At 34.0% G+C, this 21,637-nt stretch overlaps 1 protein-coding gene across 1 annotated transcript in view; it reads left to right on the forward strand.

The window, feature by feature from the left end:
* LOC149065552 (uncharacterized) overlaps positions 1-21,637 on the forward strand; it is a 203,294-nt gene that overhangs the window by 177,665 nt on the left and 3,992 nt on the right. Inside the window, exons 8-9 of the mRNA XM_089253897.1 lie at positions 17,083-17,260; positions 20,194-20,352. Of these exons, the coding sequence (XP_089110023.1) occupies positions 17,083-17,260; positions 20,194-20,352 (337 nt within the window). The remainder of the gene's footprint in view (positions 1-17,082; positions 17,261-20,193; positions 20,353-21,637) is intronic.

The following is a 21,637-nucleotide window of genomic DNA, read 5'->3' on the forward strand; positions in this document are numbered from 1 at the left end:
TAGTATTGTGTAAATTGATGATTGTGGCTTAATTTATTACATTTTAATGCCTTTGAGTAAATAAAATATTGGAACTTTCCGTGTCATTAATAGAGAAAGTTAATGGCTAGGTAAAAAGCTCGATAATTTCCGAGCATAGTTTGAATATTTTTAAATTGGAACCATATCTCGACAACTAACAGTTGATGAGACTGAACTAGGACTTACAGGACACCCTGTATAATCCGCACTAAGAGAAATTCCGGTTTTTTTTAACGTACAAAGAACCATACGAAGAAAAATATATTACTAAATTAATAATAGGCATCCCGTATCTCAATGATAGAATTGAAATACGGCGTCGCATCCACAGAAATTTCTGAACTAAAATACATAACGCAAAATGATATTTAGTTTGATCTTAACCAATTAATATAAATGCTTAGTCCGTTGGGAAAATAGCTGGGAAAACTAATATGATATATGAATATCTTCTGTCAAAAATATATATTATATATATTTTTTTCATATATTATCTATATTTTTTTCATATATTATCTATATTTTTTTCATATATTATCTATATTTTTTTCATATATTATGACTAATTCTAACCGTATATTGCTTTTATCTCAGAAGGGGCCGTTCAAGTATAACGTCAGCGAGATTTTAGCCATTTTTGACTTTCCCCTTGTCAGCAAAATTTCGTGAGCACTCTCTGTCCCTACCTCCTAACGCATACTTGTGGGAACAGAGACGTACACGCGGTAATGGGGGCTTGGATCTCCCCCAGACGATTAAAAATTAATTTTTAATGCAAAAAATATTTTTAAAAACATTTCAAAATTGCGGAAGGGAATACCTTTATAGGTTATTATAATCAACTTCTGTTAATTTCAGTGCTATTTGAATTCATTGCGACCCACCGTCTAAGTCATACATTCTAAACCCTAGGCCCGCGGACCAAGTGAGGTCCTGGGGTTATCTGATGTTTCCTAACCTAATTTTGTAAAAATGAACTAGGTGGAACATTTTTACAGATGACTTAAGTGACCCATGGCACAATTACAGAGCATTTAAGCGTCCCGTGGCACATTTTCAGATCACTCAAGTAGGCCTGTGGCACATTCGCAGATCACTTAAGTGGCTCGTGACACAGTTCCAGAACACTCAAGCGATCCGTGGCAAATTTAGGGATCCCTTGAATGGCATGTGGCACACTTTTGGAGCACTTAAGCGGCCCAGACGCATTTCCATATCACTTGGATCAGCGAAACATATAGAGATCACTAAAGTAGCTCTGTAGGAGACCTATGGGGTGCGGTAGCCCGGTCGATAAGATGTTCGCCTTAAGTACCAAAGGATGTTTAGAGGTGTCGCGAGTTCGATACCCGGTTCGTATTTGTCAGAAAAATTTCCTAACAGGAGTACAACAAAAACGGCGACTTGACCGCAGCAAAAAATTGCTACCGCAGGGGGCCCCCATCGAGGGATTAGCGTACCAACCTCTCGATGAGTATAAGAAACAAGCCTGCCGTTCGAAATCGGCAATAATTTGTAGGTCCCGGTCTAATTAGCCCTCGTGTGCAGAAAATGACCGTCGTGCGACAAAAATGATCAAATGATCAAAAATGTAGGAGACCTATCAATAGGGAGAATGTTAGTTCAGGTGACCAAAAAATAACGTAAGGTATCTCTCGTTTTTGGCACACCAATTAAGATGTCATTCAGGATATTTAATGTTTTTATAAAGGGTGGTTGGTGACGTAAGATCATCCAACCCCCCTCCCCCGTCATCAAAAGTCAGCAAATCGGAAACTCCCGCCATATTGATGCTGACGTAATACTTCAATGACCCCGAACGAAACATAGTTGAGTTACTTTTTTTTTAACTAATAAGCCGAATATGAACTTCCCATTTACTGTAATGCTTTCAGATAGATTGAAAAGCCCCTAGATTCGAAGTTTCGAGAGTGAGCTGTTGAAAAATTCCATAAATAAATCAGACTTGTTATATATGTAAATAACACTCTAGCAGCAGTTGCTACCACGAAACGGCAGTTACAGCCATCTCATACAATGCAGCTTGAACAATAAAGAAAGCGGCACTTGGATTAATATTCAAGTTTGCAAAAGTTTTTCAAGACATTACTTAATTCAATAATGTTTTTACCTTGAGCAAATAACTTCTAAAAATGCGTATTGTGAACGTTACGCTAGCAAAAGTATGGCGTTTCTTTAGTATTATACAATTCTGTCTGGAAAGTTTAGACACTATAGATTTTTAACTGCACCATGGATACCGTTTGAAATTATGATTTAATTTCTTTTGCTTGTGATCAGAATGCAAAAAGCTATTTCAAACTTCGGTCATTGTCGAGGAAAATAAGTTTTGGATTTTTTAAACTCAAAATTTTGAAAAATAGCTGTCTCAAAAGTTTAGAAAAACTTCCTATTAAATGCAAATTTCGAAGATTGCGTCTATATGACGTACTAGAGACGTGATAGCATAACAGTTAAAAGTAAAATCTATTGGAAGGTTTGTAAAAAATTGTACGTGTTTACGTAAAAACAAAACCATTTTTGGAAGATTAGCTTTAACACTAGAACCGCGGAGTGGGTCAATTTGACCCAAATCAAACTTCGTTTTCATTTATCTCGAAAAATTATTAGCAGATGTTAAACGAATTTCGTGACTTTTCATGATATCATATGAATAATAATTCACGAAAATTTTATTATCTTCACATTTCGTGTTTCTGAGTTATAAGCACTTATACCTAGAACCGCGGTTTGGGTCATTTTGACCCAACGTACTATTCTATAGGAAAATGGGGTGTAGAATTTTCTTGGAAGTGTTACCCTTTCTAAAAAGTATTTCTAAATGAAGATAGTGAAAAATAAAGGTCTTTCAAGGTCAAAGCCAATTCATTGTCAGAGCAAATTATTTTTTTTTCAATGGAGGAATTGAAAACGACACACACACACAAGTAGAGTTAAATATTTTTTTCCCCCTTTGTAAACTTGAATACCTGGAATTCTGACGGGACTCAATAAAGATTTTGGGAGTGTAAAAGTTTAACTCCAGAAAAAACGTGTAGTTGAAATTTCTGGAGGCAAACGATGTCACAGAAAAATAATAAAATTATGGCTTGCACCAAATACGTTTTGAATGGATTTCCAAATCTTGGGAAGTATCCGTGTCCAACGAATCTCTCTTTCAGAGCACATAGTGATGCAACTGATCAAGCCATTTGAGAGCAAGGGCAGAAATGCTTCAACTGACACTTTTTTCAGTACACCGAAGTTGGCTCAAATGCTAAAAGCCAAAAAATACGAGCTTAGTAGAGACGGCGAGACGAAATCGAAGAGCAATATTATCTGACGCAATAAAGATAGTGAAACAACAGTTGTATGGAACAATGATGCCACAATGAGAATTTATCAAGGAAAGAACGATATAAGCTTTTCATTATTCAGCACGCTTCATCTGGCAGTCGATATTGGCAGTAGTAGTCACAAAAAGCTTCCCCACACACAAACTATTTCACACTACAATTCAAAAGTGCAACGATCGTTGTTGTAGCGATCAAATGCGCAGAAAATATTCGGGGCATTATAGACGTTTTCTACTACATCCTGGATCTCACTATAAAAATATTCCTGTATTTTGTATAGAGCAGTACAGAAGGCCAGAACTACGAAAGCAGTTCGTCTAAATTCTTATTGAAGTTCATCATACGCGTTGCCTTTGCGCAAAAGGAAACGTTCATGTGCTCTTGATCATGTAACTCTTCGTGAGCGAGCAAAATAATAATAATAAGAGTAATAAATAAAAATAAACGAGTCTGATGTCAGGTAATATAAAAATGTGGAATCAAAACTGTTAATTTTTGCATGGGCTGTACAATTTCAACATGCGATGAATGTGCAAGAATAATGAACAAAAAATTGCTCAATAATCATAAATTACACTTATCAGTAAGAAATCAATACTTATTTGACAGAATCGTATTATAGACTTTCTCATACTTAATTTTACGTGCTTATTTTACATCTTTGTCATATTATGGGATAACTGAAAAATGTTTTTGGACTGAATAGAGTAAATAATGAAATATAAATAAAAAATATACTAAATCATATTTTTACTGAATTGCATCATTTTTTTAGCTAATTTCGAAGCTCATTTTATATTCATAAACAAATATGATTTTCCATTATGAATATGCAATTGAACAACATTGAATAAGAGTAGGGGGAAAAACCCCAGGAATCGAAAATAAATTCCTGTGTTTTCGCTATGAAACACTGTTTTTTCCAGTCTGGGTCAATTTGACCCAGTCCGCGGTTCTAGGTATACCGAAAGTGCCGCGGTTCTAGTGTTAACATAAAAAATGACCGTGAATGAAATTAGAAAAAATTCTGAAGTGAAAATTTCAACAGAAATGGGAACGAAATCATGTTTTATGGAGACAAATAGCTTGTTACCATATTTACGGTTTACGGAAAACTTCGCAGTTTGTGAGAAAAAAAAATGTAACTCGCATGTTCAGACGCATGTTTTAAGCAGACAGTAAGGTGGAGCTTTGATAATGGTATGGTCAGCATTTGCTTCTAATGGTCAGGCTTTCTTAACTTTTGAAATTTGTCTTCTCAAAACTGTTATCTTTAAAGGAAATCCTGATTGGAAAATATTTAGAAGGATCAAACTTGACATTTCAACATTATACCTTGTGCATTCAAAAATCTGCTGTCACAAAAAATGTTCCGTAATCGCGAAAATGCATCGGTTTCAGACTGGTCATCAGTGAGTCCTGACTTGAATCCTATTAGGAATGTATGGGGCATACTGACGATGAATGTGTTTGAAATGCAGTTCAGTGATGACTTGAAGAGCTCCATCGGGGAAGCGTGGCGCAGTTTTGATGTTGAAACCCTACAGAAGTTAATTAGATCCATGGAGGATAATGTGCGTTTGAGGTTGTTAGAAAAAATGAAAAATCTATTAGCTATTAAAAGACTAATTTTTGTATGTATATTCTCTAAACTTTTGAGACAGCCATTCTTTGTATTTTCGATACTATAAATATTCTGAATGTTCTTTCTTCTTTCGTAAAATTTTTTTAAATGTAGCAATGCTTCAGGTATTATCCATCAAAAGGTACTAATTTCACTTGCCGTATTTTTGTTGTTATTTCATGAAAAGTGTATTATCTAAACTTTTGATAGATCTGTAAGACGAACTGTATATTATATGGGTGCACTGAGGACAAGAGTAAGGAATGATGCATCACATTCATTTTTCAACGGAGATTCAGAGGACATGGTCCTAAATCCTCAGAGAAAATAGTTTGGTAAAGTGACCTTACGCCGTTTTGGAAACGGAAAGTAGGACCCTTAGGAAGAAAAGACAAAGAAGTAAGATGAATTCCAGCTACTGTTTCTAGGAGTTTCCAGGAAAATATCGCGGACACCAGGTTTCCTAAAATAAAAAAATGCAGACTGGTTTGCAGATACAAGGGAATTATAATTTGACGTTAAATAATTAATAGTTGTAAAAAAAAATTTATGTTTCGTGATGGTTTCACTGTATCAGTTTCACACGGATTTTTATGTTTCTACTAAAATACAAAGAAATTTGTTTCTAACTACATCTAATATTCCGTGAAATTTTGTTCTCATAAACGTAGGCTGTAGCAACAAAAAATGTGACATTATATCCGAGGTCGTTGTGTTTTCATCGACGCCATAAGCAAGGTATATTAACATGTTTCTCTGTGGTAATCAGCCGATAGTATCAATAACATAAGTTATAATCGAGTTTGATGTATGATGCAATATAAATCAAGAGGAAGCTTAGAGCTAGGTTTCGAGAGTGATGTATGAGCTAACAGCTAACTACCTTAATTTTTCAAATGATATATGTTCGGTTATTATGCATACTTACCTATCGTTTTGGTAACTTTGATAAATTTATAACTTATTCCGGCAATTACGGCTGATACCCAAGCGTCGTTGGTGAATTTCATAAATACTTGGAGTTTATCGCAAAAAAATTCCAAATGAGCCTAGTATGTGTGATGGATGTACTCGGACCCCGATATGATGATGAAAAGTCAAGTCGCAAAAGTTGTATCATACGATCGTACCCCGATATAATGATACAATACACGTATGAGTCATCATGTATATGATACGCTACGATTTATCATGTTTACCAACGACGCGACACTTGGGTATTATGCATACGTTGCTAAAAGTGATTAATTTAGAGAAATTCATCAAATTAACCAACGACGCTTGGGTACTATGCATAACTGCCGGTAAAAGTGATAAATTATACATAATAACCGCATTATTAATAATTAACCGCATTATTAATAATTAACCGCATTATTAATAATTAACCGCATTATTAATAATTAACCGCATTATTAATAATTAACCGCATTATTAATAATTAACCGTATTATTATTAATTAACAGTATTATTATTAACTAATCATATTATTATTTATGTATAATTTGTTATTATGCATAATAAATTATACACATTATTATTATTATTATACATAATAACCGGATTTATCACATTTACCGTATCATATACGTTGTTGAATGAAAGAAGTGTTTATACTTCAAGTCAAACCAATAACCCTTAATTTATATACTCGTATTAAGGAAAGTCCTTATTTTCATAAAATATCGGAAACGTCCAAAAAAAAATACATTCCTTTGAAAAAAAATCCTTTTAAGCATTTCAAAGAAAGCGCCGATGTATTTATTTCGTAAATACCCTCATCATTCCATATTCAATATTATGTATTCATCTTATTATAAAAAAAATCTATTTTTCCTTCACTTCGTTACATTTCCACGTAAATAAAATATTCCTCGAAAAATAAAAGTACATCAAGAACCAACGAAAGATGAATGAAGATTGGCAAAATTTGTCCATTACTTAAGAGAATATCATTTCGGCGGAGAAAAACGTTTTTTGAATATCTCGTGCATCAGAAATTTCCTGCAAGAAGCAATACCATTTAAATGAATAAAAATGTCGGAAATCTCAAGGATTAAAAAAAAAATAAAAAAATAATAGGAAATTGAGGGGAAAAAATAGAACCCCAAATGCTATCGATATCTCATGATAGTGTATGCACAGCTACATCTACTGCTAAGAAAATTTTGTGAGAGAAATCCCCGAAGAACTATCTGATATTCCACACTGTATTCCACTTGAACATTGGAAATCCCCTTTGTCGTTCCGTTTTTAAAAAAAAAAATTTTTTTCGTCTTAGAAGTATTTCCAGAAAAAGATCATTTTTTACACCTACACCTTTTTTTTCCGTATATTTTGATATTTTTTTTTTACACGGGGGTAGTATTGAATGTACGTATGTAGATACACTTTTTCGATTTAATGGACTTTCACTCTGCATATTTTTATTATTCAGTCCGTGCTTTTGACGATTGTAACGCTGAAAAAACGAGTTTTCTCCCTATTCTTAAACTTGAAAGTTTAGATCATTTTTCACAATTTTTTTTTCCTACACCCTATATAATCTCCATTGTATAATCGAAACCTACTTGGTTCTATAATAAGCGTGAATATAATAGCATTTTCTGAAGAGAGTTCTGGAGAGTATCCACACACAACACATAAATCTCTCTGAACAGCAAGGTATGTGGTTTCTTTTCTTTATACATACGGGATGAAAACTTCAGTCCGCTTCAGTCAAATAACTCATTAACCATATGATATAAGATATCGTCCCCCTGATGTAGAAGCAAGAACGTGCTATGTCCTTGGAAAAAAAAAATTGGGTTAGTCTGTGTCATTGACACGGTCGAAAGTTTTCACATGAATACGTTCTTTGCAACTTGAATCGCGTGATTCAGGTGTACTGACATAATGATGTTCATATCATTGGACTGGTCTCTGGAATAGCTAACAGACGATACCAATGTCGTCTATTTGTGTTGCGATTCCCTCGAGATATATCGTAAAACAATTTCGTTACGAAAGCGGGCCGCAAGCCTGATGCCCAGACCGGGAGAGATGTTAGAGCCGGAGTGATGTCGTTGGATGTCTTACCACGATCTACCTGAATACATCAAACTCATTGATATTTTCTGAATAATTTCGGAGATACAAGTGTTTAAAGTAGTTTGTTACGCAACTTTTTGCGAATGCGTCGAGTATCGTCAGATGATTTGAAAGACGTAGTATTCACGTCAAAAAAAAAACACGTGGGAAATGACATTTGAATGTTTATTCTACCCATGTTACTGTGGAAGTTATTCCCATGATATGGAAGTTATTTTCCTAAATTTTTTTGTTACCTGTGTTTCAATAAGGATACACATTAGTGTGTTTCATGCAAAATTTAGATAGAAAAATAAAGTATCCAAATTAATCCATCCAGTATAAGCCGATTAAAAAAATTGAAAATTTGCACATTCGATATTTTCTACATATTAGTGCCGAGATGAAGTTTGGACAGAAAATTTATTTCTCTATATATTTATAAGTCCCCCTGTTCTGATAAAAGCAGTGTCGTACCTATAATTCGTTTCAGGTTAACTTTGTAGTTCACAGAAAGGTAGAAAGTGTATTCCTTCGCCGAAAAATATAGTTCCCATGTATGGGAGGCTTACGATGATCATTTATGCAGAATATTTTAATTAATTTTTTGAATGATTTTAAAAAAATACTGAGAAAATTATCGTTCTGAACTTATCTTTATTCGTTTAAATTTTTTAAATTAGAAAAAATATTGGTTACCATTATACGTAAAAAAATATTTTTCTCAGTGAGATTGCCGATAATCAGCCATACCTTACGGTGACCGCACATCGATACATTGGTTGAAAGGCTTTCGTTGTCATAGCAACGTGTGATGCGGTTCTCTAGTAGCTTCCCCTTTAGTGCAAAGTTAACTTGACACGAACTATAGTCAAAATATTTTCATGCATTATGTATATGTTACACAAATAAAATTCATAATTAAGTGACCAAACTTTTACCAAGTCAATGAATATGTTACACAAATGTATATTCTATATGTAAATGTAAATTCTATCAGTTTTAGACATAAGAAATAGAAAAAATTGGTACCCTTTGTTAGTAATTCCAAAGACAAAGCCGATGATAACAACATAATTTCACCATGTCAGTACCGCGGCATTCAAGGCACAAAAACGTGCGCTATAACCAATATACCAGACACACTTTTCTTTACAACACGCATTAGTAGCGGGAAGCGGAGACATGGCAGCCTCCCTTAACCACAAAAGTGTGTCTCTGGTGTATTGGTTAGCGCACTTGCCCGGTATGAAAGGGGAGCCGGGTTCGATTCTCGGAGAAAACAAATCACTTTTCTTTCCAAATATTAGTTTCGACATAACATCCAGAAAATTCAATTTCTCAGTATATTTCGGGCCGAAAACATACCATCTCTTAATACGATTTATAATTAATGTTTATATAACGATTTGCGTTACACATAAAAAACAACCAAATTTCAATATGAGTATACTTTCAAATGTGACTCGAGCATTTATTTTTCTGGAATTTTCAATGTTTTTACTTGTTTGATACTGAGAAAACGCATTAAAAATTTTATCAAATCTTTATTCATGTTTTTTTTTCAAATTTTTATTTTTTATGGAGAAAGAATTCACTTCGTGCAAACATTTTTCCTTCAAGATGATGTAAGGTATATTCATCTTCACATACAATTTTTTCAAAAATATTATTGCTAAATTTCATGTAATAAATAACACTTTTCCCGGAGGCTTTCTTACCTGAAGTCATTTTAAAAGAACCCCTGAAAGTTCAACGTTAAGTTTTGCCCCTTGATAAGTTGCTCTCCAAAGTTTTTATCACTACATTTCTAACTCAAAACTAATACAGTCCTTTAGCTCTTTCAGACCCTTTATGCACACAAATGTGGCGGTTGCTTTTTCTCACATTAAAAAAAATATTTCAACCTCAGGGAGTTAAGACCTGACTTATTTGAGTGACTGATTTAAGTTTTGAGTTATAAATATGGCGAATATGAACTTTGTGGGTTTTTATCGGAAGGCAGCACTTGAAGTTGAACTTTCAGGGGGTTTTTTAAGATGGTTTCTAAGAGAAATTTCCTCCGGGAAAAGTGATTTATTACATAAAATTTAGCAATAAAATTCTGTATGTGAAGATGAATATATTGGTTGAAAAAACTTGAACGAAATTAATTATTTCTTCTTAACAAAATTTGAAAATTTGAGGAAAAAATAAATATTTGCTGACATTTGTGTTCTCAATGTATTTTTTGAGTATCAAAAATGCAAAAACATCTTGAAAATTCCATAAAATGAATGTTCTGATCTGCTGAAAGGGTTAAGTCAGAGCTTTGCTTCCTGAGGTTAAAAGGATTTTCTACATTGAGAAAAAGCAACTCGCTCATTATTGCATGCAGGGGTCTGAAAGAGATATGACAGCACTTGTTCAGAAACACCAATTCATTATTGAAATTCACGACATAACTCACCAAGAGCTCCAGATAAAACAGTCGCATATTATTCCACGGCAATATGGGGCAGAACCTCCACTTTTCGGTTGAAGAATTCATTTTTTTCCAACATCGATAAATGAATAAGAATATACCGTTGTGTTTAGATAACGTTTTCCTTTACCGAAACGGGATAATAATAAAAAAAAAGAGAGAGAGAACGTGCAAGGAACGTTTCTTGGATCGTTAAGATCCGACATGAAGAGAAATTTCGACGATTTTCCTTCAGCCATAGTATTCAAGAGTTTTCCTAACGTTTTCGAGATTCCTTTTTAGAAAGAACTGGATTAAAGACTTGTTTTTCTCTTCTTCATTACTTTATTTTCTTTGGAAATCGCTTTTGAGAAATTGGTTCCCTCTGAGGCTGGAATAATTTGCTCGTTTGGGAAGGAGTAGAGCTTGAAATATGAAAGGCATTCGCTGAAGCTTCTCTGTCTCTTTCTCTCTCTCAATGCGAATGGAGTTAACTCCCGCTTCTATTCAATTTATTTATTTCCTCATTTTATTCTGATACAGTATTTTATAGTTTCCTCCTTTTCTTTTGGTACAGTATTTTTTGCAACATTTATGTATAGTAAAAGTACTAAACACTACAGATAGCTTTCGGGATATCATTGGATATTATATTTCGATGTTGATTAATTTGGATATTTACATTGTATCCATTAATATTTTGATTTAATTCATAATTTTTTTCCGTAATAGAATATTGGGACATACAGTCACAGCCCTCGGTATTCGAGGATTTCATATCGGCGGTCCCTTTCCCAGTTTTCTGGAAAACACCGTTGCAGTGCCAAATCTCGCATCGAAATAAAATATACAACTATATTTGTTAATTATACGTTTTAAAATCCCGTTCTCTTAGGGCCGTATTCAAGGACATGGTTTAAACTGTAGTCACAATTTTTGGATAAGAGATCAACATAGATTGGTTAAAAACAAGAATTTAACCAATCCGTGTCGATCTCTTATCAAAACATTGTGACTACAGTTTAAACCATGTCGGTGAATACGGCCCTAAAGGTTCTTTTAGTGCTTCTGGACGTGTTTCCAAAGTGTTCCCGAAAGTGAACAACTTGAAAAAAAATTCGAAATATTGACAAAACAGTTAGCTTCATTGCTGTGGTTTCCCGTTATTACGGCATCAATGAATCTACAATCAGATATTATCAAGAGAAAAGAACTTGAAATTCTGTCAGTCGTTGCTGAAGAACCTACATTACCTGCTACATTGTAGCCCTGGATCCTCATTACTTGCTACAGTATAGCCCTAAATCCAGACAGCTTTTACTTAGAAGCTGATGTTTCTGTTTGGCCGGGATTACACTATAAAAGTCTAATAAAAGATTTTTTACTTGGAAAAAAAATCAATAAGCCTATTGGCTTCATTTTTCAAGTTTTATCAAAGAGCTTTTACAAAATTTTTATAGTGTAATACACCAACGTTATTCGCGGATTTTCCGTATTCGAGGTGAGCAACGCAACGTAACCCCCCGCAAACACCGAGGGATGACTGTAATAGGATTACAGTGTTCACGAAATATCATACTGTAATTAATATTAAGGATAATTATTTACTTTAATCAATTCTTTTACGTTTAAATCGTCCCGTACGTTTCTAAAATAATTGTATAATAATTGATTATCGGTTTAAATTACCGTAAATGTACTGCTAAACACTTATTTTATTTGATACGAAAGAGATACGACTAACATTATTGCCGCTGAGGCTGGAATGATTTGCTCGTTCGCCGAAGCTCTCCCTCAATGATGTTCGATTCTACTCAATTTATTTCATCATTTTTCTATTATTTATTAAATTCATAAAGTATTTTATAGTTTCCTCCTTTTTTTTGTAACCGTATTTTTGCAACATTTATATGTAGCAAAAGTACTAAAACTACAGATAACTTCCGGGATGTCATTGGGTATTATATTTCAATGTTAATTAATTTGGATACATACATTGTATCAGTTAATATTCTGATTTAATTCATAATTGTTTTTTGTAATATAATATTGAGACATAATTTGGTTTAAGTTCACGAAATATCTTAATGTAACTAATATTTAGGATAACCATTTCTTTTACGTTAACATAATCACGTTTCTATAATAATAGATCCTCGGTATAAATTACCCTAAATTTACTGCTTAACACTTGTTTTATTTGATGGGAACGAGATACGACTCAGATTATTGGTTAAGAATAAAATTAGTTCTATCTATTATGTAATTAATATATTTTTAATTAGTTTTATTGTTGATTGTCTTGTTTTTCCATGGATCTTAAGGTATCCTACTACGTTTATGATGTCATTTTGGATCAAAATATGGAGTTTTATTTGTTTTTCTATGAGAGCCCAATTTATCGCGTAATTCTAAAACAGATCTTTTTTTGACAGAATACATAACACAAAATTGACAGCTGAAACCGCTACAAAAAATACGAAAATAAAATTAGGTATATAGATTAGGTGGAGGAACAGTGTTCTTACCAGAAATTTATTGTTTGGAAAAAAAGGATACAGAAAAAAGGCAAAAAGCAAGAAGTAACTTTTCGGAAGGAAGTCATGGAAAATTAATCCATGATGATCCCACCAGATAGACAATATAACCTTCTTGTGTGTCGTGTGCATCTGGCGACCTTTTTTGCCCTCGCCCTGGGCAATTTCCAGCTGCATTTGTCGAGGGGAATGCCCATAATAGAACCAGTATCCGACTGTTGTGGCACTGGTTACTGTGTGTTTCGCTAAGATAAGGTTCATCGCGGTTGCAGTCCTGAAAGCACTAAGTTTGGATTTTCAGGGGAACCAAATGATGTGACAAATTTTAGATTTTTCAACAGACACTTTACGCGTTCCGTATTACACCTAAAAGTTCCAGAAAACTAACGAAATTTTGCGTACTACTAGAGCACGCTTTAACGTTCTCAAAATAATTGCGATTATGCAAATTACACTGTAAACACGACTACCGCAGCTTGTCTATCGCCACCTATCATTTCTGGCAAGAACTTTGTTCTCCACCTAACACACAAACAGGGACATAGACACACACACACACTACACGACCCTCAAAGGACTTATAAAACTAATTTCAACTCAAATAAATGATAAATTTTTATTTTGGATACAACAACTTGTGTCTATATCAAAACATAACATGTGACGTTCTATGCATATTTACAGTATGTTTTACATACTTGTATGTGTGCTCGTATAATACATTTTATAATGTCACAAAAAAATTCAATTAATACACCTTTCACGGTATACTGTGAGTAGGTATACTATAGTATACCTCTTGTTTATATGACGCTTAGAACCGAAGTCCCTTTTCTTTTAGTGTTGCGTTTTTACATAGAAGCAATCCGTGAATAAAAACTTCAAATGAGTTTCACGAAGAATGCTATTTTTGGCATTCCACTTGAGTTTGAAAAATTTATAAAAATCCATCGATTATACCGTTATAAAATTTTAGTATGATATTTTGTTTTTTATTGTTAAGATTATGATCTAAAACTCTAAGGTCTATCACATGTATTTGTTTAATTACAGTGTTTTTTATACACATGATATGTAGAATGAAATTTCACCCGCACATCAACAGATTTCGGTGTAACTTATGAGCATATCATATAATCCTTTAAATTTTAGTTTACAATGTGCATCATTGCTAGCTTAAATAACAAAGCTATACTGTGAAAATAACAAAACATTTCATTCGTAGAGTTTTTTGCAATCATTTTTCGAATATTACATAAAATTTCCTTTGAAATTTGACATCTTCATAGAAAATGACATAGGTGGTACAAAATTTATTATTGTTTTCACCATTCTGAGACTTCCTATGAAAAAAAATTTTATTAACGTTCACTCAAGAACTATTTTATAAAAAAAAAAAAAGTGACAAGTCGAATACCTTAATGAAAAACAGTTTTGAACATGTCTGCGGACGGAATCGTTTGCAGTTCAATTCGAGAATGGTTATAGGATTTCACACACACAGCCCTTGTTTTCATTATTCGATCAAGAAATCTGGATACGAAAATCTTTAGAAGTATTTTCTAAGAGTTTCATATGAAACAGGAAATAAAAGCAAATCAAATATACATAAAAAAAAAACAAATTCGAAAGGGTTCTTAATAGAATTGGTTCGATCCTTTTTTGCTTTTATCCTGATACGGTGAATGTCTTGCTGCTTTGAGACTCAAGATAGAAAGCTGTTCACCTCTCGTTTTCTTTTGTGGGCATTGGGGTAAAGCAACAGTACCTCCAGCAACAAAAGCATTATTTTCGGAGCTGCATTTCTTGTTCGGAGATTTTATTATTGTACTGTTTACTTTGCTCTTCTTTTGGTGTTATCAGTCTTCATGCGCTAGGCTATGCATGGCCTTTTTTTTTGCGTATGTGTTTGGGGTCTTCAAGAGATGTTTTTTCCCTTAAATTGCCGTACATAGTGTCCCTTGGATAACAGTATTTTGTGTTTTACTTTTTAAGGTAATCTGCTTCCCTTTTTTTCGAAAGAGGTTTTTGTTTCAGGAAATAACCTTGTTTGGATGCGAATAAGGATGTCTGACTTATTATGATATATACAGGGTGGTTATAAATAAACTCGCACTACTCAGACGTATGTAATGAATATTCTAATGGAGGTGTTTTGGTGAAACTTGGTATATGGGGTATATGGACCATGAAGGAAAAGAAAGATATAAAAAATAGTTCAATCTTTGACCACCAAGTGGAAAAGTTGCTCTTTTCTTGACGCAGTTATCTTTTTTACCCATGGCCCAAATAATCTATATACCACGTTTCAATGAAATGCGTCCACCATAACGGGCGCTACATAGGTCGGAATATGCCAGTATATTTAAAGTGGCTCTACTCAGCTTAATTATACTGTCACTATATATACTCCGACCTGTGTAGCACCCGTTGAGGTTATTTTGGAACTTGGTATATACGTTATTTGGACCATGGGAAAAAGATAATGTTATAAAAAGCTCCACTTTCCCCCTGGTGGTCAAAAATTGGAACTATTTTTTATTGAATCTCTTTTTTTTTTTTATAGCCATATATCCTATATACCAAGTTTCATAAAAATACCTCCATCAGCGTCAACGTTACATACGTCTGAGTAGTGTCAGTTTGCTTATAACCACCCTGTATTAGGTTCTGTCATGCTGTAACATATTTTTCTGATTATGCTAATTCACTTCAGTTAAAGGCGAAACTGAAAGCGTACTTTGTCAATAATGCATTAGCCCATTTCTGGCCGTTGTTACAAGTCGTGACCAAATTGCAAAATTATTTTATAATGATGACTGGCTATTAGAACAAGATATTTTCGAAGTCTCAAAAAATTGGACATCAATTTAGTATGTTTTTTCTTTGTAATTAATGTAAATTTCTAATTAATAATTTTTAATCAATGTAAATTAATTAAATTAATTTTATTAAAATGATTTTAAATTCTAATTTTGAAAAACCTCATTTATAATGTCGCAAAAAAATTTGGGAATTTGTTTCTATTTTTAAAAAACATATTTCTGTTTATGGTCAGGAAAAAAAAATCCAAATAGAAAATCTTAATAAAATTTCATAATTGAAGTCTCAAAAAAAATCAAATTTCATTGTAAAATTTTTTTTTTAAATACTATAATACGCATTAGGCCTTTTAGTTCTCAGAAATGTTCATGAAAAGTATTTTTAAAAAATTAAATAAAGCATTGCGCAAATGCAAATATCAGTCAAAAATGGGATAGAAGGTTTTTTTCGATTAATTGCCAAAAAATTATTATTTTGTGATTTTGTAATTTATAAAAATTCATAAAACCGAGAAGGAAACAGTATTGATGATCCAGTTAATCGAATAAAATTCTATTTTAGTATGAGGCAAAAGAAAATATCCTCCTTTAGGAATTACCCCTTTATTTGGCAATGTTGCTCTCAAAAGAAATATGAATTCCTTACACTTTTCAAATAAAGGCATTGCATATTTTGAGCTCGTTTCGTTGTTAATACTTTTAAACATTTGATTTTTACTTATGGGCTGTTCAGGAATTTTCTAAAATTAACAAAATTGTTCAAAGGTACATGTCTCCTATTTCTTGGCAAGTCAAGCAAGAAAAATTTTTAACCCTTTCGTTTTGGAGGGAAATACCATGTGTGGAGGAGACATATTGCTGTGCATTCTTCAACAATGGTAGGAAATTAAGGGGACAAACAATAAATGAACATTGTTATATTATTCAAATATACGTAAATCATATAAATACATTGTGCTCCCTGAAGTGCAACATACCATACTTTTTTAAATATTCACAATAATTTTTTTTAAACAATAGCATTCAAGGTACCTCATTTGCTTAATATAACCACTGAAATTTTTTTTCTCCGGGTATTTCAATGCTCGCCAATTAAAGATTTAAAATATGCGTATATAAAAATTACTTTGGAGTATTTAGTGTATTTGGTGAAACTTTCAAAACTTAAAGTGGGGTTTTTCTGAATTGCTCTTTTTTATTGTCTCGTAGATACCCCCTGAGCGTAGTCAGCAAAGATTTGCTGTGCACCGTCAAGGGCGTCAAAGCTCTACTCTTGAAATTAAGATTCAGATTGTACCCGAGATGTTTGTAACTGGCAGACTTGTCTTCAAATGCGTGGCATCTCAACATTACATTCAAACTGCTAGCACTAAGGAGCTGACAACTGGTATGGCTTACTAGATTCCTAGTTAATGAAATGGCGCGTGTTTTATTCGGATATCTTGAAATTGGTTCATTTATTCTTTCTGAAAACAGATTTTTTTTATACATCGCAGCTAAGGCAGCAGTATTTTATTTTGATGATGTAGTTCGAGACTAAGATATTGCTTTTCACATCGACTTATTTTTTTCAAGGACGTCTACTCAAATTTCAATTCCATTCTCGATAGTGCCGCAAACGTAAAAACTTTGAGAATCCCTAGATTAGAAGATGGTAGCTGTTATAAAATTTATCAGTCTGGAAGACGATACGCTTGGTGAATGAAAAACCAATTTCGAGTGCATCATCAGTATTGGTCTGTAATGATTATAATAAAATGAAAATTTATTAATATAACTCCCACTATATAGGGTGACCTGTAAGTGCTAGCACGGTCTTTATCTCATGAATCGTTCGTCCTAGAGGTATGATTTCGATTTAAAAAAAGCTCAAAAAACGTTAAAAAATTACCCTGTGCCAGTGCCGTCTTAAGAGCATCATGGGCCCCCGGGCCAAATGATTTTTCTGAGGTCCTACCAGGCAAAATCTCAACCAGATCCCCTTTTTGAGAGGGCCCCGGGCCGTGCCCGCGTGGGCCCATGATCATAAGACGGCACTCCCCTGTGCCAGTTTTGAAAATACAGTGTGTAACAAAATAAAAAAAAATCTAAATTTTTATACGGTCCCCCTGTGATATAACTTCCGATTAGAAAATTGTTGCCCTGTCTCTCCTGATGCCAACAATAAAAAGAATTGAATGTTCCCAAGTTCAATATTCACAGAGATATTCGAAATCAAAAAACAGAGGAAATTTGGGAAAGAACAGCGTTAAATGCGAGTAAAACGGTTTTTCAGCTATTTGGAAGTTAGAGCACATAGGGATATAAACGGTATAAAAATTCAGATTTTTTTATTTTGATACACACCGTATTTTCACTCGTAAAACTGGTGCAGGGTAATTTTTGAACGCCTGTTGTGAACATTTTCGAAACTGGAATCATACCTCTACGACGGGTGGTTGATGAGAGAAAGGTCATGCTAGCACTTACAGGACACCCTGTATATATACTCATATTATAATTATACTTTATTAGCAATAATGCCTCCGTCAAACCAGACACGACCCGGGCTCTGTCCGTTCTGGAATGTAAGCCCTTTACCCGTGTGGGCTGGATCGTACTGGGGAGCAATAATGCCTTTCGCTGCCCGGGTTGTCTACATATGCTGGAAGCACTAAAGAATTGCAAATCATTGTAAAAGATAAACATGTCTGGAACGTATTGTTAGGGAACCACGGTAACCAAAGTAAACATTCTAAAATTCATTTTTGAGACCCAAGAGCCATTGTTGCCCGACAGTTATTCGCTCATTTCAGGCATTTGTCAGTTCTGGCGAACTTTTAAAGAAGCTTATCGTTCAAGTCGGGCCTTGTTTGGTATATGTTACTGCCAAAGCCCGAAGTGCAGCCAATTCGCGAAGTAGCCGGAAATCCCTGGCTAAAGTTCAATGTACTGATGTAAGGCGGTCCTGTAGGCACTAAATCCATTTTTCTCATCGCCAATGTGCAGTACATGGCTACATATAGTATCTGTAGTGGATTGTCTCCATGTGACGAGAGAAAAAAGAAAATTTGAGAGAGAAAAAAAAGATAAAAATAATAAAAGATACAGACATGGTTTTACTGCCAAATTCAGAAGAAAAATCATTACCGCGTCGTGACTGTGGTTTGAGGGGTTGCCATAGCTAACGTGGACATAACCATCACGAGAACATACGCCACTTTGGCGATGACCCCGAATCATGTCATTTGTGATTGGACTTTGTCCAGGGATATCCAGCCATTTCACGAACTGTTATCCGAAGCCCGAAATTTGGACATTGGTCGGGTCAATTTACAACGAAATTTGGTAATGCTCGAATTTTCTAATTTCGGGTTGTAAATACAAAATTTGGTGACCATCGCTCCAGCACACAGAAAATCAGTATTATGCACAGGGTGTCTTGCAAGTAGTAATCCGGTCTTTATCTCAACAACCATTCGTCGTAGAGGTAGGGTGCTAAAAAGAACTCAAAATTTATTCAAGAATCAGTCTGTACCAGTTCCGAGAGTCAGTGTGTCATAAAATAAAAAAATATAATTTTTTTATACTTCCCCTTCATCTCTCCATCTTTCAACAGAAATATTCTCTGTCTGTCTTGAGTCCAACAAAAAAATCCCATGTTTCTAAGTGCAATATTCACCGAGACATTTTTTGACTTAAAAATCGAAGAAAAGTTGGGAAAGAACAGCCTAAAGTAATAGACAACGTTTTTTCCCTCTCTCTCTCGTTTATGCTGTTCTTTTCCAACTTTTCTCCGATTTTGACATAAATATCGCACTTAGAAACATGGGATTTTTTTTGCTTGCTTAAGAAGAGACGAGGAAACAACTTTCTAATTGGAAATTCGAACTCAGAAGGACAGCATAAAAATTTAGATTTTGTATTTCATTATACATTGTGTTTTCGCTTTCGAAACTGGTATATTGCACTGGTTTCGCTTACGAAACTGCTACATTGTACTGGTTCCGCTTTCGAACCTGGATTGGTATTCCTGAGCACATTTTGAGCATTTTTCAAGTCAGAATCATACCTCTACGACGAATGGTTGATGAAATAAGGGCCGAATTGGGAGTTATCCTGTATATATAGATGTATAAACTATTAAAAATTATAAGTTTAAATTAAATTTCCAAACTTTAATATTAAATTTGAAAATCATAGTTCTTTTCTGAATTGTCAGACAAGGAGAATATAACATTAAAGTGACGGTCTTGTGAAATATCTGTTTTTCCACTCTTGTGATTTATGGACCAGGTATAATTATGAGAGTGATAATTTTCCTTACGTAATTTTTTTTAGTTATCGATTCTTCTTGCCAAGTCCCTGACCCATGCACCCAGAATCTCGTGGATATTTTGAAATCGGACAACGTTTCATGCTATCGATTGGTGGTTGAGCATTCCCTCGAGTATAATCATTCCACTGAACAACAAAGATGGGAATCTATTCGCTCAGAATGTAAGTAGTTTGCGTTTACTTTATTGTTCGATCATTTGATCATTTTTGTCGCACCACGGTCATTTTCTGCACACGAGGGCTAATTAGACCGGGACCTACAATTTATTGCCGATTCCGAACGGCAGGCATGCTTTTTATACTCATCGAGAGGTTGGCGCGCTAACCCCTCGATGGGGGACTCCCTGCGGTAGCAATCTTTTTCTTTATTGTTCTCCATTTGAGTGAAACTAGAAAAAATGCCCTAATTTTTAGGTAAAGCTCTATTCGAAGATACTTTGAAGAACATATAAATTTATCAAGATACTCTCTGACATGTATGCTAAAGTAAAAGTGAGAATCAGAACATGCGATGGGCTAACTGCTGCAATAAACATTACTAAAGGGATTTTGCAGGGTGAAGTTTTATCTCCCTCACTTTTCTCTATCTTTATTAAAGAATTCACAGACCGTCTAAATTCCTCTAGTATTTCACCAGTTTTTATAAATCATACCACTGGTATACATGCACTTCTGTACGCGGATGATGCCGTAATTTTATCAGATTCCTCAAAAAACTTAGAAAAATAGATATACTCCAGGGTTTTTGTGACGACTTTTTCATTGATCTTAATATTAATAAAACTCAAGTTATTGTATTCAAAAAATCTGGTAAATTGTCAAAATATGGTGAATGGTATTTCAGGGGTCAACAACTAACTACCACTTCGACTTACATGTACTTGGGGATCCCATTTTCAAGTTCCGGCAAATTTTATGCAGCATACTTACACTTCCTGGCAAAGGCCAAAACAGCTATACTACCAGTAATAAATATACTTAGGAGCTCATAATAATTCCTTGGTCACGGCTTCAAAACTTTTTGATTCCCTTTTGCTTTCAACAGCCTCATATGCATCTCCCACTTGGGTATTACAATTTATTGATAAAATTGATCAAATATTTAGTATTTTCGCTAAGAGGCTGTTGATAGTTTCTAGAAATACCCCTGGGTACGCTCTGAGAGCTGAACTTGGCCGCCCAAGCCTCAGTGTTTCGTTTAAAAAATATATTTTAAAATTCTGGATACGTTTGCTTGAAATGAAACAATCCCGTTTGACAAGAATAAGTTATGACCAACTATTTAAATCTTGTAATTCGTCCATTAATAATAAAAATAATTGGGCATTTCACGTTAAAAATATTTTTGACAGTGCTGGCTTCGGTTTTATTTGGGTTCAACAAAATCCAAGTCTTGTAAAAGCTTATCTTCCACTGATTATCGAGAGCATAAAAAACCAGAGTATCC

This window comes from Pholcus phalangioides, unplaced genomic scaffold, assembly GCF_987345545.1.
Source record: "Pholcus phalangioides strain wild (caught in Gottingen) unplaced genomic scaffold, Ppha-v1.0 ptg000039l_1, whole genome shotgun sequence".
Lineage (NCBI taxonomy): Eukaryota > Metazoa > Arthropoda > Arachnida > Araneae > Pholcidae > Pholcus > Pholcus phalangioides.